Source organism: Arachis ipaensis, chromosome B1 (assembly GCF_059453495.1).
Source record: "Arachis ipaensis isolate K30076 ecotype BB chromosome B1, ASM5945349v1, whole genome shotgun sequence".
NCBI classification, from domain to species: domain Eukaryota; kingdom Viridiplantae; phylum Streptophyta; class Magnoliopsida; order Fabales; family Fabaceae; genus Arachis; species Arachis ipaensis.
The window spans coordinates 4,040,316-4,058,040 of NC_142436.1; the positions used below are offsets into that span (position 1 = coordinate 4,040,316).

Below are 17,725 nucleotides of genomic sequence, written 5' to 3' on the forward strand. Positions count from 1 at the left end.
TTATAAGAATAAAAAAATTATACAAATATTCAATTATGTATTAACACATTAATAAAAGTGATTAATTTTCATTCCAACAAGGCAACGACTTAAAAGATCATTTAAATGCATAAATCTAATTAGATGACAGTATAAGACTCTCTATTCGTCAACATTAAACTCCTCTCATAATTTTATTTAGAGTTCCATCAAAGTTTTCATAAATTCCATATGTATATACTGTTTATGAAATGTTTTTATTCCATTCTTATCCCCGCAACCATAGAGGGCTAAAACTAAACATTTAGAAAGGCTCTCTGAGAGTTTAAGTAGGATTACAATTGAAGAAATTCATAAATTTCTCCTCTTATTCTACACAAACCAACATACTCTCAATGTAATAAAAATCTATTGAGTTGGTGATGGTAAAAAATTCAAACAAAAAAAAGTTACTTGAAAATTTACTCTTTCGGTTCCTTCATAAAACCTTAGATATCTTGAAAATTATGCAAATAATGACCTGGTAAAAGAAAAAAATAGTGAAAAGCAATGCATCTCGTACATTATGTACAAGTACAACCAAGTACTAATCAATAGCAGCTCAGTTTAGACTAGATCCAATTGCACTTCAAACCCTCCTTTCTACGGCTGTTCCAACCTCTTCATTTCTTAGTTGGATTGCACTTCCAATTAGAGAAACAGATGAACACAGGTACTAGGAAACTGTTCTCTAGTAAAAATAGTTATAACGGAAAAACTACCATAAAACTTAATCAATCACAAGAGGCAACAGAAAGTGCTACTCTAAGGTCATTAGAAGTTCCACATATGTACATCCTGTAAGTTTCAATTTCTTTTTTATGAGAAAAACTACCGCTATGAGCTGCGTAATGGTTACCGGTAGCTTTATCACGCAGCGAAAAGACAATCTCCCTGACTATTGGTTCATGGCCATTAAGAAGGTTTCCCATGCTCAAAACCTTTCTCCAAGACTGGCTAGCTGTGGGAGGAACAAACATATTTGACAACAATTCCCTCTCTTGATTCCTTAATTCCAGTTTCATGTCAAACCCCTATGCAACAAGGAAAGACGAATTGCATGTCAGTCCAATACTCATGTCCTAAATATATTTCTAAATTTTCCTCCTAACTTCTAAAACAGGAAAGAATCCTGATGTATTTTAATATCCAAAAAGCCAAAAAGGTTCTCAAGATTTTCCTTGTTTAGAAACAAACATAATAAGTAGGAAGATGTTTTGAGAGGATGCATCATTAGCTCATTTATTCCTCATGAATACATTTTGTGGAATGTCTAGGCATAAAAAGCATTTCACCTTTTCAACAATTTGCTCTGCCAAGCTTTCCATTTTTGAAATACTGAAGTCGTAGTAACCATTGAAAATTTCTCTGGCGAGGCGTGGTGCTCGTCGAAACTTTCGCTGAAGAGAAGCTCCGAGAGTCATTAACTTTTCAACACGTTCAAAAGCAGCACTTACTCGTCTTAAGTCTTCAAAAGTGTTGCTCTCAGCGGACAAGCGATTTACTGCAACAAAACAGAAATGTGTCATAATGATTATTCTCTTCTTTCCATGAGACAATCTAATAATTTGATACCTTGTAAAGGCCTCAAAGTAGTTGCCATGGTAACGTAAAGTTGCTGAATCTCGGTCTCCATCTGTTTCAGTTCTCCATAACTAGTCAGAATAAGTGTGTCAGCTGCTGCTCTGAAGGCAGTACACACCATTTGCTCAAGCAATTGATGTGGTTGTAATGTTTCAAGGTAATGAAGAACCTGGAGAAGCAAAGAAACACAATAAATTAGATCGGATAACAGACTCGAAGACAGAAAATCATATCTTAGGCAATTCAAGTACACAAAGGTAGTCCTTTTCCTCTCCACGCAAATGAACAGGAATAATTTTATTTGAAGAACACTACTTTGATGATTTGATCACGAGAAAACGTTACAAATGAGCCACAGTGAACATCTTTCATTAGATGAAAGAAGAGTTTTGTATACAAGAGCCCAGAAGGAATACAATGGGATTTTTTTTTTGGGGGGGGGGGGGGGGGGTAGGGTAAGGAGACAACACGAACTGTAATATTTGAGGCATAGCTTACTGAACACTTATCAATTAAAAGCACACATTTGCTTGTTCTTAGACGGTTCTAATTATTTATTATTTATCAATCCATAATGCCCAACAGGATTCAAGGCAAAACCAGTTAATACTGAAATCAAAATTTAATACTCCAAATGACACCTTCCAAGCACTTGCAGGCATACTTGGATACGTATTGAGGTATCTATCTCTTTAACACATTTCGATGTTTCAAAACCCATATGTCTGGAGCACTTATCCTGTTCATTGATAGCTCAAGTTGGCTGTAAAATGCTAAGCAACAATTTAAATATGCTAACGTTAACAAGCTTTGTTTTATATTTACTTTCATCGTTTAGTTTCTTTCTGTTCAAATTGCTATTTTGACTTTCGCCTTTGTTTTGTATTTCTTTTTCTTTGATCCACTCTGCATTATCCTACCAATATGTCGAGAGTACACCATACTGTTGATGCAAAAAGCACATGGCCATCCCCTATAGCAAAAGAAAAGGAATTTGATACTTACTTTTTCTCCTTCTCTATTTGGATCAAGAAGAGGCTTCTGTTCGGAAGCAGGAAGAGCAGGAGCACGGTCCCAAATCTTTCTCCACAAATTCCCTTGCTCGGACATTCTCTTTGAAAGCCGTCCTCGTGGGGGCCATCTATCTTTTTCTAGAGCAGTGGATGATGATGATGATCCATGGTCGACAGGTTCATCCTCTTCCCAATCCCCCGGTGAATGCCATCGAATAAAATCTTCAAAAACAGCATCTGGATTTGCTGCTTTAAATGCTGACATATCTAATACCACCAAAAGCCAATAATTCTGAAGAATATCAGCTTGCATAATTGAACATAAAAAAAGATAGGAGGCAAAGAATTTTCATTATGCTGTATATTTCATGTGGATTAGAATCCACAAACACCAACAACAACAAGATTTATCCCCCTAGGTAGAGTCGACTACATGGATCAGTAAGTGCCATAGTTCGTCAGCATTATGGTATGACAATTTATCTTTCAATAATTTCTTCAAAGTTTGCTTAGGTATTCAACCTCTTGCCACCAATCTATATTATCCATTTAACTGTCTCCTCTATGGGTCTTTTCCAAACATGTCCATACCATTTACGACGAGATTCAAATATATCAATAATCAATTTTACTTCAACTCTCTCTAATGATCCACAATCACTTAAGGTAAAACTGAAATAATGGCAACTTTCAATAAGTTGTCAGGAAATTTCTTCTCCCAAAAATATCTTTTCTGGTTGAGTTTCATTTTACCAAGGAGCTAATAACATGAAATTTGAAATGCACCTTTGAAAATAGAAACAATCAAATGTTCAGTTTTCCAAAATCAGTGGGTATGGTGTAGACAACATCAAGTAAAATTAAAAATTAGGTTGACGAAAATCCATTGGAAGTAAGATACAAAAACTACGCATAAGCATCATCCTTTTATACATGTGAGTATATAAAGTTAAATTATCTTTCAATCTCTCAAACACCTGCTTCTAGAGGCCAGAATTGATAATTTCTCATAGGAAAAGAAGAAAAAGAATTTGAGTTATTATTAATAATTAGCAAGTAATATTTTAAATAATATACACTATTACCTGAAGTTAATATATCCCTTTCCAGCTGACCAGAAAAACTCTGCAAAAAAAAAAAATAACAGGCAATTATGAAGCAATGTATATTAGATTAATATGTTTCAATGAGTAATCTTTTGAGAACTTAAGTGTATGTATTTAATCTTTAGGCTAAGCGTCAATATGAAAATATCTCAAGAACTAAAATGTAGCATTTATTCTTTTAAGGACTATTAAACGAAAATATTTCAGGGACTACAATGCATACTTCTAATTGTTTGACTAAAATATGTTGGACCACATAGACCTCTGATTTGTATGCTATCTGCGGAGAGTGAGTGTATGTGCCCTACAATACTTCCTATTGACAAAAAAGGAAGTAAGAAAAACCATGCCAATGTGTTGGAGTATTTTGTTGGAGCATAATCCTTGTACTTTCAAAGTTCAATGACAGACTTTCAGACACATAAGTTTTGTCGGATAGGATTTTTTGTTTTGTTTTTATACCTAACATTGGTGTAAATAACGTGGTCTTTTACAAGGAATTTTTCTCTAAAATACGTTGAGATTGAGAATTATATGCTTTGTTTATAGTTTTCTCAAGCCAATTTTTGTGCTTGTAAAGATGATCTCTTTGAAGAGGAATTTTAAAACAACGTTTGAGTTGTCTTTATATGATCTCAAAGTCACAGGTTCAACTCGTGAAATCAGCCACTAATGCAATTATCGGGTTAGGCTGGCTATATTATATCCTTTGGGGGCAGCCCTTCTTGGATCTTGAGTTAATGCGAGACGTTTGTGCACTAAGCTATCCTTTTTATAGATTCTCTCTTCTCTTATATCTTCTTGTAAATTCATGATTTCATCTGAATACAATTCTTTTATCCAGTAAAATATAAATGATTATGATAACATGCATTGCATATGGGTGTCTTACAAATGAGTCACCTAAGGCTTCAACAGCTTGAAGCCGCTCCTCATGCATGTCTTCTGTCATAAGTGGTGGTTCCTGTAAATAACAAACAACAGTTAAAGTAATATCTTATTCAACACTGCCAAAGTAAGACAACATAATGAAAATTCCTCACTGGTGCCATGATTTTCCACACACCTGTGTGAAAGGGACATGCATACTTTGATATGACTTGAGAAGCATCATAGAATCAACAATACCAGCTGAACCTCTCCTTGTGAGGTCCGAAGATTTATCGTTAAATAGATCCACAATTCCAGGCTTTCTGTAAACAATATAAAATAGATGGGTAAATTGAAAGTGAAGGGTAAAATTAGCAAGCTAGCAATGCGTAAAAAGCACATTAAAAGCTAATGTCTCATTGAATATGCACGCTTGCAATATACCACTGTAATTCTATGGCCAGCTAAAACACAGCCTTTTTTTTAGGTAAAAAATATTGAAATTTTGAAAGCATGGCATCCATTGTTTGTTAAAAGGTGGACAAAACATAAACAAAGGTTTAATTAACCTTCAAAGTTCTCATAATTTAGCCTAATCTACATTTAACCCTATAGCTTAAAAATTGTTCATCAGGTTCATCTAAATAAATTTTTATAATCAATGTAGGGGATTGATTAAAAAGTTTTTAAACCATAGGGATTCAATTATTGAGTTGAATTCTAAGAATTTACAAAAAGATATGAACATATAAGAACTTCACTGAAAATTTAAGCATAACTGAGATTAGAAGCAATTAAGTGACCAAAAACAGTAATAGCCATTAAAGAGTAAGCTGTTATTTAAGAAACTAGAATTAGATGATAACACCCAAGCAGGCTCTCACTTGCTAAGTTCACCTGTCAACTATCCCAGGAATATCATCACTTGGTGTCGGCTTAATTGATGAATCATCCCCAACTACACTTTCTTCCTGCAAGACAAATTTACAGTTGGATGCAAAATAGAATAAGAAAAAAGTTGCTATCATACAATTATTAAACAAAAACCTAAAAAAAGGACAAAAATGTAAGTAACCTCAGACATGGATTCTATATGATCCAAACTTCCAATACAGTCTTCATAATCTTCAGTTTGTTGACTCTTCTTCTCAATGCAAATTGCAAGCTGAACATCAAAATAAAACATAGAATCAACTTAGACCTAAAATCCAAGCTAGCTGAAATATTGTCTTTTTCTCCTTATGTAGGGGGCTAAGGCCTAAAGAACAAATATAATGGGCAGGGCCAGGCCAGATTAAGTTAGAACCACCCCTAGCTTTTCATTGGGTCAAATTTTTAAGACCCAATCCCGACCCTAAACTAACAGAAAAGGATTGGGATTGGGTTAAACTGGGATGACCTGACATTTGATTAACGTATATAATTTTGGAAATTATACATAACAAAGTAATACAATCATAAATTTAAAGATGAAATTTAACAGATATATATCTATATCATAATAAATTATTTTAAAACAAAATAACAATATATAACATAAAAATATTAATTGAAGTTTAAAAGTCTAACATATCACTAATTTCACTAAAGAGTATATATTTTAAAGAAATGCATGGCTTCAGTCCCGGCCAGGTCTACCTGAAGCATGGTCTGAACCTAACCCGAAAATAGCACAGGGAACAAAGGGAAAAAAGTTGAAACCGGAAATATATGCTTCAGGTCTGGGTCGGGTCTTAATCACTCCATTTTGGCTACAAATGTGGGATTGGTGTGTAATTGAGGTAGAGAAAGTACATCGTGGAACAAAGCGTAGTCAATATTGTTGTATATTTTTTGTACTCATTACATTAATTCATGAATAATGACAATAAGAAAACTATTCACTCCAAAGTGAAAGGAACAAGAAGTTCAAAATGTTGCAGAAAACAAAACAAAAATTAAATGAGATATATTATCATATAAAATGTGTTATAAACTTATAATCAAACAAGATCATAGGGTGTAAAATTCTCCAAAGATTCTTTAAAGAAAAGTAAATTACCATCTGAAGTTTTTGGTTGATCAAACATGTGGAAAGGTCAATTGGTCCGTTAGTTGGCATTCGAGGCAATAATTGTGTTTCTTCCCAGCACCACCTTACTTCTCGAACAAACTCTAGCCATAGCACAGATATAGCTGAAAAAAAAAACCGAAAGTCGAGTAATACAAGTCAAAATACACAGTACAAATTAGATGTCTCAGAAATCAATGCCACCTAGGTGATCAATCTGTTGATACTTTCATCGTAAGTCTTAGGCTATACACAACAAATCAACCCAAACCACTGTGGGTAATTACCACGTATATTGCAGTTGCCAAACCAAAGAGCATGTAGACAAAATTGAGCAAAAAGAAATTCTCGAGGTGCGCCTTTAATGGCCCGAGCAGTCTTATGTCCATCATCAGTAAAATTAGAGAATTCCACACCTGCATACATTAGCAAAATGATGTAAACTATCAATATCAAATCTTAAATGCAAATATCTCAGCATGGCATATTAGTAGTCAACCCCATGTGTTTGAAATATTAGGATTCTGATAGAATATTGTTATGTTTACACGAGAGGAATACTATCTCTATCAGTCACAAGTTGAAGAAATAGATCTGCATGGAAGGAAAGTGGAAAACCACACCTTAAAAGCTAGCTGATAAGGGGGAAGAACCACTCTCCTTATATACAACATCAAGCATCCTGTTGAATATCAGATTAGATCTGTTTTGATATAGTTTCCATCTTTAGATATCTAATTCTGTTGGATCTCCTAGTATTAAGGGATCTGATTCTATCTCCTAGTATTAAGGGATCTGATTCTATCATATCTCCTAGTATTAAGGGATTTTATTTCTGTACCTATGTATATATATATATTGACGCTGGGAGATAATTCTCTCAAGGGAATTCATCCAAAACACAATCCTTGTCTCACTCCATTCGTATATTTCAAGTTGGTATCAGAGCGGGTTCCGACCCGGCTCTGGTTTCTATTTTTTTTTTTTTTTCTTCTTTTCCGGCTGCAATCTCTCAGCCGTGTTCCCTTTTCCCACCAGCTGACACTATCAGTTGTGTCTCTTCGTCAGAAATTGTTTTTTTCGGCCTGTCCCCAAAATTTCTCCGCTGCCCAGGCTTTTTCCGGCCCTCGTTTCCCTTCTGCAGGTGTTTTCCGGCCGTTTCTGAGTGTCTGCCATCATGTCTTCTGAGGTAATCCCCGACACCAACTCCAATGGTGGTAAACCGGCTGTTCTAACAACTGTCGTTTCTGGAACCGCTACAATGACCTCTGAAAAATTGATGGGTGCCAAAAATTACCTTTCTTGGGCTGATTCTGTAGAACTTTGGTTCATGGGCCAAGGCTATGAAGACCACCTTACTAAATCTGTTGATGATGTTCGCGCCGCTGACAAAACCACTTGGAAGAAGATTGATGCCCAGCTATGTAACCTTATGTGGCAGACCATTGATCCACCAAAGCTGACTATGTTTCGGGCTTACAAAACTTGTAAAAAGGTGTGGGATCGTGCTAAAGCTTTATACACTAATGACATTGCAAGACTTTACCATGTTGCTAAGAAGCTGTGTAGTTTACAGCTTCAAGGAACTGATATGGAATCTTATGTTGGGGCTGTGGAAGCTGTCAGGGAAGAGTTTTCGACTCTCCTTCCCTATGTGTCTAATGCTGATGAACATCATGCTCAACAGGGAAAGCTGTTTTTGGTACTTACGTTACTTGGGTTGCCAGCTGAACTTGAATCTCTTCGGCAACAAATATTGGGCACCTCACCCGTTCCTTCCCTTCAAGACGTATTTGCACGACTCTTGCAATCCGGCCCCTCTCTTGAGACCCATACTTTTGACCAAACTGCATTGGCATCCCAATCTTCTTCTCAAGTGTCCTTTCAAGTGCCCACTCGCGGCGGCCGTGGGGGTCGTGGTAATGGTCGTGGTAATCGTACTCGCCCTAGTTGTACCCATTGCCATAGGATTGGTCATACTCAGGATAAATGTTATGCTCTCCATGGTCGTCCTACTAAGGTAGCTAATGTTGTCCAAACTAATGAGCCATCTGACGTTCACTCCGCCGCACAACCACAAGGGATATTTGTCTCTGGCAATGATTATGATGAGTTTCTCAAGTACCAAGCTTCAAAGCAGGCATCTACTCCCGTTGCTTCGGTGGCCCACTCTGGTAATTCTGTTGCTTGTATCTCTCATTCCTCTTCTCTTGGACCATGGGTCCTTGACTCAGGTGCTTCTGATCACATTTCTGGTACTTCTTCTGTCCTCTCTAAACTTGAACACCCTGCATTTCTTCCTTCTATCACTTTGGCTGATGGTTCTAAAATTGGTGCTAAGGGAATAGGTCAAGCTACTCCTCTTCCTACAATACCTTTGAAATCTGTTCTTTACATGCCCAATTGTCCTTTCAATTTGATTTCTATTAGCCAACTTACTCGTTCTCTCAATTGTTCTGTTACCTTTTTTGCTGACTCCGTCATTGTGCAGGATCGAGGGACGGGACAGACGATTGGAACAGGATGTGAGTCTCAAGGACTGTATCGGCTTGCCTTACCCACTACTACTGTGTCTTCTGTTGCTGCTGTTGAGTCTCCGGACGTGGTCCATTGTCGCCTGGGACATCCCAGCCTCTCGAAGTTACAAGCTATGGTCCCGAGTTTATCTCGTCTTACTACCTTAGAGTGTCAAACTTGTCATTTAGGTAAACATGTTCGTAGTTCTTTTTCAAGTCGTGTCAATACACGGGCTGCGTCTCCCTTTTCTGTTATTCATTCTGATGTATGGGGACCTAGTCGAGTTACTTCTCATTCAGGCTTTCGTTATTTTGTCACCTTTATTGATGACTTTTCTCGTTGCACTTGGCTATATTTAATGAAGGACAGATCTGAATTATTTGTACATTTCAAGTCTTTCTGTTCTGAAATTCAAAACCAATTCAAAACTTCAATTAAAATTTTACGAAGTGATAATGCTCGTGAGTATTTTTCAGCACCCTTTTCGTCTTACTTGTCCTCCAAAGGCATTCTACATCAGTCATCTTGTCCTCATACCCCTCAACAGAATGGTGTGGCTGAGCGTAAACATCGTCACTTGATTGAAACTGCTCGCACTCTTCTTCTCCATACTCATGTTCCCCTTAAATTTTGGGGTGAGGCTGTTCTGACTGCATGTTATTTAATTAATCGTATGCCTTCTTCTGTTTTGCAAAATCAAGTTCCTCATTCCATTTTATTTCCTCATGAGCACATTTTTTCTCTTCCACTACGAGTCTTTGGTTGTACTTGTTTCATCCATGATCTTACCCCAGGCAAAGACAAGTTAACTGCTCGTTCTATCAAATGTGTTTTCTTAGGGTACACTCGATTTCAAAAGGGTTATCGTTGTTATTCTCCAGCTCTTAATCGTTTCTTCGTGTCTGCCGATGTCACTTTTCTTGAGAATACCCCTTTTTTCTCTGCACCCGACATCACTTCACCTTCCATTACGGAGGTGCTTCCTGTTCCTTACTTAGATGGGCCTCCTATTCCCACAAAGCCTCTCCAAGTTTATCATCGCCGCCCACGGCCTGCAGTCCAAGATAACTCATCTCCTGAACCCGTGGCTGAACCGTCCTTGGATCCTTCTTCGGGAGTTAGCAGTAGTCCTCCTATTGCTCTCAGACAAGGTACTCGTTCCACCCGTAATCCTAATCCTATTTATAATTTTCTCAGTTACCATCGTTTATCATCTTCGCACTATGCTTTTACCTCCTCTTTGTCTTCTGTTTCTATACCCAAAACAACAGCAGAAGCTCTTTCACATCCAGGGTGGCGCCAGGCTATGATTGAGGAGATGTCTGCCTTACATTCTACTGGTACTTGGGATCTTGTTCCACTGCCACCGGGCAAATCTACTGTGGGTTGTCGTTGGATCTATACTATTAAGGTCAGCTCAGACGGAACCATTGATCGATTAAAAGCCCGCCTTGTGGCTAAGGGCTACACTCAAATCTTTGGTTTGGACTATGGTGATACCTTCTCTCCTGTTGCGAAGATGGCCTCTGTTCGTCTTTTTCTTTCTATGGCTGCCATTCGCCATTGGCCTCTTCATCAACTTGATATTAAAAATGCTTTCTTACATGGTGATCTCGAGGAGGAAGTATACATGGAGCAACCTCCCGGGTTTGTTGCTCAGGGGGAGTCTTCCGGCTTAGTATGTCATTTACGCCGATCTTTATATGGCTTGAAACAATCCCCTCGAGCTTGGTTTGGTCGCTTTAGTGCTGTTATTTCTAAATTTGGCATGATTCAAAGTGAAGCAGATCATTCAGTTTTCTTCCGTCATTCTTCCTCCATGACCTCCATATATCTGGTTGTTTATGTGGATGATATTGTCATTACTGGAGATGATCATGAGGGAATCACTCAGTTAAAACAGCACTTGTTTGATCACTTTCAGACTAAGGATATGGGGAAGTTAAAATATTTCCTAGGAATTGAAGTGGCACAATCTAATGCGGGGATCTGTATCTCACAGAGAAAATATGCTCTAGATATTCTTGAAGAAACTGGAATGTTGGATTCTAGACCTGTAGATACACCAATGGATCCCAATACAAAACTTAGTCCAAATCAAGGAGAACCTCTTGCAGATCCTGGTAGATATCGCAGATTAATTGGCCGATTGAATTATTTGACAGTCACTCGGCCAGATATTTCATTTGCCACAAGTATCCTAAGTCAGTTTCTTGACTCTCCATGCGATAGTCATTGGGACGCAGCTGTTAGAGTCCTTAGATATATCAAAGGTGCTCCAGGAAAAGGTTTGTTGTATGAAGATAAAGGACATAACCAGATTGTTGGGTATACTGATGCAGATTGGGCAGGATCTCCATCTGATAGACGTTCTACATCTGGTTATTGTGTTTTTATTGGTGGAAACTTGATATCTTGGAAGAGTAAGAAGCAAAATGTTGTAGCAAGATCTAGTGCGGAAGCTGAATATAGAGCTATGGCACTTGCCACATGTGAACTTATATGGTTGAAGCAATTAGTTAAGGAACTTAAGTTTTGTGAGCCGAGTAAGATGGAACTGGTGTGCGATAATCAAGCTGCCTTACATATTGCTTCCAACCCTGTGTTTCATGAACGGACCAAGCACATAGAGATTGATTGCCATTTCATAAGGGAGAAGTTGCAAAGTGGGGAAATAGTAACAGCCTTTGTCAACTCCAACGATCAACTTGCAGATATTTTCACCAAAGCTCTCCGGGGTCCTCGGATACAATACATATGTAACAAGCTTGGTGCATATGATTTATATGCTCCAGCTTGAGGGGGAGTGTTGAATATCAGATTAGATCTGTTTTGATATAGTTTCCATCTTTAGATATCTAATTCTGTTGGATCTCCTAGTATTAAGGGATCTGATTCTATCTCCTAGTATTAAGGGATCTGATTCTATCATATCTCCTAGTATTAAGGGATTTTATTTCTGTACCTATGTATATATATATATTGACGCTGGGAGATAATTCTCTCAAGGGAATTCATCCAAAACACAATCCTTGTCTCACTCCATTCGTATATTTCAAGTCATCCCATACTACTCAATGTGGTACTTTGAGCACCCCATAATACCCAAGTCCCTAGCAGAATGCCATGAAACTTCAGAAGCAAGTTAACGGGGAAAGCGTTTAGATTGCTCATTGAATGGTGGACAGCCAACACAATGGTGGTGGTGGGGACCAAATAGAGATTAAAAAGAAGGCAAATGGAAGCGGCTTGCTATCAACAGAGAGCTGGATGCAGTAAATTAGGATTCTAACACCACAGATGCTTAAAATCAATCAATGAGTAGTCATAAGGAAGACATTAAATTATGTTCTAGATAGAAAAGAAAAGGAATGTTTAACAAGATGAAAGTGTTCATCAATTTGTAATGATTTGCATGTAAGATAATAGCAGTTCCCCCTTTCATGATTCATGAACTTGAAAATAGTGGCTGCATTGTCATTCAAACCACCACTAAGCTTTCATTCACTTCATTTTACTTGAAAGAAACAACCGATAGCCCAATTAATGATGTCTATCTATACAAATAGTAGATATTTCATCCAAACATATTGGACTTTTAAGTGATCTTCTTCCCCGTCCAAGAATAAGTTCCACTTGAAAATGGGAAATATCAATAGAACCACATTGGAGCCCTTTGCTCTTTGATGCCCAAGCCACAGGTAACTTATCACAGCAGATATATGGACCAGTGATTGAAAGCTACTGGTTAATAAAATTTCAAATAAAAGTATTGGAAAACCAAACTATTCAACCAGGATTTAAGACAAAATATAGGAGACAGAACAGCTAAGTACCATCAATAAATAGTTCTTTCAGCACACGATCTCTAACTGTGGGTGGAGGTACAGCCAACGATTTCAAATTATCAGCACCCGCATTTTCAACTGCTTCAAGCCAAGAGGAGGGAAAATGGTAACCATGTACTATGTACCAAAATTGAATAGCATTGCTATTCAAGCATGCTCGATTAAGTAAAATTTAAGATAGAATGCGCAGTAACAAATTAGAACCTGAAACAAAATCTTCCAGAAACTGTGCCTGAAATGACATTTCCAACGCATCAACTAGAAAACGTAACTGAGATGCAAATCCAACCCAATTCCCTTTGGAACCTTCAAGTCTATATGTATAAAAACGAAAATAAATAAGAAAAGTTTTTATAAATTGCATCAGAAGCAAAAGAAAACAATCACACTTAATTATGAGCTTCAGTAGTAATTGTACCTAAAACATACGATACTTGTTTATTGCCACTAAAAAAAGAAACAAAAATTCATGCTTAAGCTAAATTATGAAATTATTAGATTATTAGATAAAAGGACCTCCAGGAAATTATTTAAATTGAAAATAAGGTGACAAAGTTGTGGAAAGTATTCAGTTTGATGATGAAGAAAATTAATTTTTGGGTAGTTTAGTTTGTAAATTGACCTACATACTGAACCTGATTATTCTTTGAAAAAAGGACAAATCGATCCTTGACTTTTTGGTCCGTGGACACTTAAATCCTTGAGGATTTAAAAATACATTTAAGTCCCTGACCTCTTCAAAATCTGGATATATCGATCCCTGAGTCTAATTTGTCCGATTTTAAAAACTCTCTCACGTGTGCATCCGTATCAATCAGGTCAGTACAATGGAAGTCACATTTGATTTTTCTGTTGATTCTGACAGACCCAAGTGAACATTAGGGATCGATATGTCCAGGTTTTGAAAAAGTCAGGGATTTAAATGTATTTTCAAATTCTCGAGGACTTAAATGTCTACATATCAAAAGGTCAAGGGCATATTTGTCCTTTTCTCTTATTCTTTTATATAAGTTATAACTGCATAGCTTGAGCGGTAGGCAATCACTACTAACATAAGCTGCACCAACAACGAATAGCAACTATTCACAAAAGAATTTGGTTCAAGATGCCACTTGAAATCCTTACAAATTTGGGGAAATCCTTGGAGAGATCAACCACTTTTCAGCTTCATGAGGTGAAGCATTTTCTAGTTCAGCCATTTCCATAGAACTTTCAACCATCTTCTCGGACAATATCGCAACCAGTTCAAAAGCTGCATACAGCATAGGCATAAATTAAATAGTACTTGCATCTACATTAGAGAGATTCACGGAAATAGACTCTATAGCATGTGCCTTTATTTTATTGATTGATATATGCTCTTAGCAAGGCTTATTTTGCATATGCGTAATGCAATTAAATATGTTCTATTTGTTTAAAATCCTGTGGTTTTTTCTCTTTTTTTTTATGATAAAAGAGGGGAAGTGAGAAGAGGTAACAAGTGACTTGTGGCCAAAAAAACAAAAAATTACACACTTAACAATTCTATGGTCAACTAAAATTCAGAGGAATACGCATATTCAAAATAAAATTTTATGTGCCAAACACAAAAATGGCCCCAACTCAGCGGTATCCAGTATTCCACACTTACTACGGCAAGCGCATACTTACACTAATAGCTTATACTTCTGTGAGAAATACTGATGCCGACAATGAAATTTTCATAATTGGATTACAGGTACATGTGAAGATGAGTATTCATTTAGAAAGAACTAGAAGCACTCTGCATGCCAAAAATTCTTTGATAATTAACTTATTAAAATAACTCTTTCTATCTAAATGTTTCTATATCATAAAATTACCTTTTACAGGATCTTCTGCAGAATACCACTCACTCCAAGAACAATCAACATCCCATTGCAGGCCATTGGACTTTTCACCAGAAAGATTTTCTCCAGATTTTTCACCACCGAAGCCTTTCATATAGTCATCATCACACGGAAGCGTTCTATATGTTAGCTTCATTGTAAATCGGACCTTGAAATTATGAATTGATAGATCCAATGTGGAATAGGCCTTCAACATCAAATGCAGATTAATTAATACAGAGTAAAAGATTAAAGCAGAGGAAGAGAAGAAAGCAAAATTTATAGAAAACATCTTTTAAAAGAGATACGTGTGCTGTCCAAGCAACAGTACCAGAATATACAAAAGTAAATTAAAAAGTAAAAAGAAAGAATATATAAATTTCTTAGAAGCTCACAAGATTGTTAAATCTTCATGAATTTTTATTTTAAAAAATTCCTTAGCACATAGAAACAGAAATGTTCACTCCTAGTTATGGAATACTTATTTTCACTAATATATCCAGTGTACATAAGGACAATGCTAGAAGGGAATATCAAAATCACAATAGATGTACTAAATCAGAAAATATGAATATATATTATATAAGACAACTAGAGAAGGAACTCACAAACTTAGATACAAACAACTCGTACAAGCCCTCCAAATGCATTAATTTTACTGGAACCTGACTACCAATCCGATCTGCCTCAAACCTTCTAGTAAAAACAGTACCCATGCTTTGAATTCCGATATATGCTTTTCGAGAGGGATCATGAACTGGAACAAATGCTGGCCATAAACTATGAAGCCAATGTTATGAGAAACCACATCTTTATCTTGGTTAACTATACTAAATCAGATACTTCAACAATCATCGTATGTATAAATTTTTAAACTAAAAGTTTCGGGACCATTTGTCTGAGCCCTTTCCTTCAAGAAATAAGTACTTTTCTCAATAGAGGGTGAGTCTTGGTGCAATAATAGGTTGCTACCTAGTGACATGGAGGTCACAGATTCAGCCCTTAGAAATAGCATCTCCACCTACGGGGAGTAAGACTACATACATCTACCCTCCCTAACCTCCAGAAAGATAATCATGAAATCTTTCCAAAATGAAAAGGAAGAAGAGGCAATTAGTGCTTTCCTATAAGCTAGAATGAGTAACTTCTGAAGGGAAAAAAAGCTGAAAAAGTCCCTCACTAAAAGCTTTTTTTTTTAAACAAATGCTCCCTTTTTTAAAGTTCTCCAGTGAAAATAACAGGCAGGCCATAAAAACAAATATCACAGTGAACAAGCAGTTACTAGTTATCATTTACAATTAGACCATGATAAAATGCCAATGAACATAAGTTATTTTGATTTTCATTGCTTACTAAACACTAGACAACAAGTAAGAAGAGTTACCTTGAACAATTTGACAAAGCAATTGCGACAGCACTCAAGAGCTTGCTAGCTTCAGGTGCATCAAGAAGCACACCACTTGCACTTTGAGGAGCAATAACCTAGTGATAACCTAGAAATAGGTGATTCCTTATCCTTTGGGGAAAAAACAAAGCATAAGGATTAAACCATACCAAGAATTCTTTTACACCGAAACATAACTGCAGATCATGCAAATCAAAATTCCAGTCCCCATCTTTTACTGTAACAACAAGAAACCAAAATACATTAAACAACAACTATCTCGTGAGCCGCAACCTAAATCTACCAACCACTCACAGCCAAAAGAAATGGGAAAATGTCAAATACCATTAGGGTTGGTCTCAAAATAGTATTCCATGTAGTAACTTTTCATGGCATGCTTCATCTCGGATTTCACCTTGTACAAACTACCGGAATTCTCCAAAAGAATTGCACCTTTTTCCTTTAACCAAATAGATCAGAAGAAGCTCATTCAGGTACAGAAATAAAAAATGGCATACCCCCCCCCTCCCCTCCGGGCCCACATTTTTCAACAGATAATTATTATAGCATTCCACTGCTTCCAACTTCTACCAACATTGCATCATAATTAACAGTTAACACACTAGCAACATATAGCAAGAACAGAAAAAAAAATTCATAAAAAAGAAAAGCATTTCATAAGCATCAGTAACACAAGATAATAGACTTGCAGAATATAAATTTTCAATACTTACCAACAAATTAATTGGACCATCAGACATCCAAAGCCGACAAACAGCCTCTATTTCAGAAATGAACCTAAAAACCGATCAACCCAACCAAAAATAAAATACCTAAATTAAACCATGGAACATTTTTTGTTTTCCATGCAAAATTAAGAGCAGAACAATGCGAACTCAGGAATGCCGAATGCACGATATAACACATACCGTTCCCACGAAGAAGCAAGGGTGAAATCATCAAAGTGCTCAAGCTGCCATCAACATCCAAAAGTGAAACAAATTAGTTACAAAAAATCAAAATTATCTTAAATCCTATAAAAAAGACAAAATAATAAAATTGTAATTGCCAAGTTTTTGCAGAAATTAAGGGAGAACAATTAATAAAAGAACACACGCTTTCTTCTTCTTCGTTTTCTTCTAGCTCTTCTTGTTGTTGTTTTGGGGGTTTGTGACGTGTAGCAGGAACTTGGAACTTGTTGCTGGTGGTGGTGGTGCTTGAGGAGGACGCCATGGAAGATTCCAGAAGGATTCTTTAAACGGAATCACACCATTGAAAATTGTTTCAATTCTTCTATCTTATTTCGGATGAGAAAAGAAGATGAATCTGCTTGATGAATAGTTCTTACTGTGGAGATCTGATCTGCTGCCTCAGCTTGAAATCAACGATCTCGTTCGTAAAACGTTTCTCACATATTATTATTCAGTTATTATCATGGTTCTGAAAACCGGACCGGACCGGCCGGTCGAACCGGTAATAAAAAGGGAA

The 17,725-nt window shown here is 36.7% G+C and overlaps 1 protein-coding gene across 4 annotated transcripts; it reads right to left on the bottom strand.

Annotated features, from left to right (window-relative positions):
- Nucleotides 1-455: 455 nt before the first annotated feature.
- On the bottom strand, nt 456-17,670 carry LOC107647351 (uncharacterized). Of its 4 annotated transcripts, none has more exons than XM_088500880.1 (22): nt 17,354-17,670; nt 17,167-17,210; nt 16,972-17,035; nt 16,583-16,697; nt 16,408-16,475; nt 16,238-16,335; nt 15,462-15,633; nt 14,848-15,061; nt 14,132-14,258; nt 13,211-13,320; nt 12,995-13,084; nt 6,929-7,057; nt 6,633-6,766; nt 5,667-5,756; nt 5,489-5,562; nt 4,788-4,914; nt 4,614-4,685; nt 3,701-3,740; nt 2,608-2,882; nt 1,594-1,771; nt 1,314-1,522; nt 456-1,052 (listed from the first exon to the last, which is right to left on the bottom strand). In XM_088500880.1, the coding sequence occupies exons 1-22, from the start codon at nt 17,468-17,470 to the stop codon at nt 753-755; spliced, it is 2,847 nt and encodes a 948-aa protein (XP_088357006.1). In that variant the 5' UTR covers nt 17,471-17,670; the 3' UTR covers nt 456-752. The 4 variants fall into 4 exon arrangements, with proteins under 4 accessions (XP_088357006.1, XP_088357005.1, XP_020971764.1 ...); XM_088500879.1 differs by having other exon boundaries at nt 12,995-13,087; XM_021116105.2 differs by lacking the exons at nt 16,408-16,475; nt 16,583-16,697; nt 16,972-17,035; nt 17,167-17,210; nt 17,354-17,670 and having other exon boundaries at nt 12,995-13,087; nt 15,462-15,622; nt 16,238-16,334.
- Nucleotides 17,671-17,725: the final 55 nt, after the last annotated feature.

Excerpts from the sequence above, each read along its gene's own strand:
- LOC107647351 (XM_088500879.1), bottom strand. The coding sequence starts at position 17,470 with ATGGCGTCCTCCTCAAGCACCACCACCACCAGCAACAAGTTCCAAGTT. Across the intron at positions 13,321-14,131 it reads CCAAGGATTTCCCCAAATTT|ACTTGAAGGTTCCAAAGGGA; the intron begins GTAAGGATTTCA and ends TTATACATATAG. Across the intron at positions 7,058-12,994 it reads GAAAGAACTATTTATTGATG|GTGTGGAATTCTCTAATTTT; the intron begins GTACTTAGCTGT and ends TAATGTATGCAG.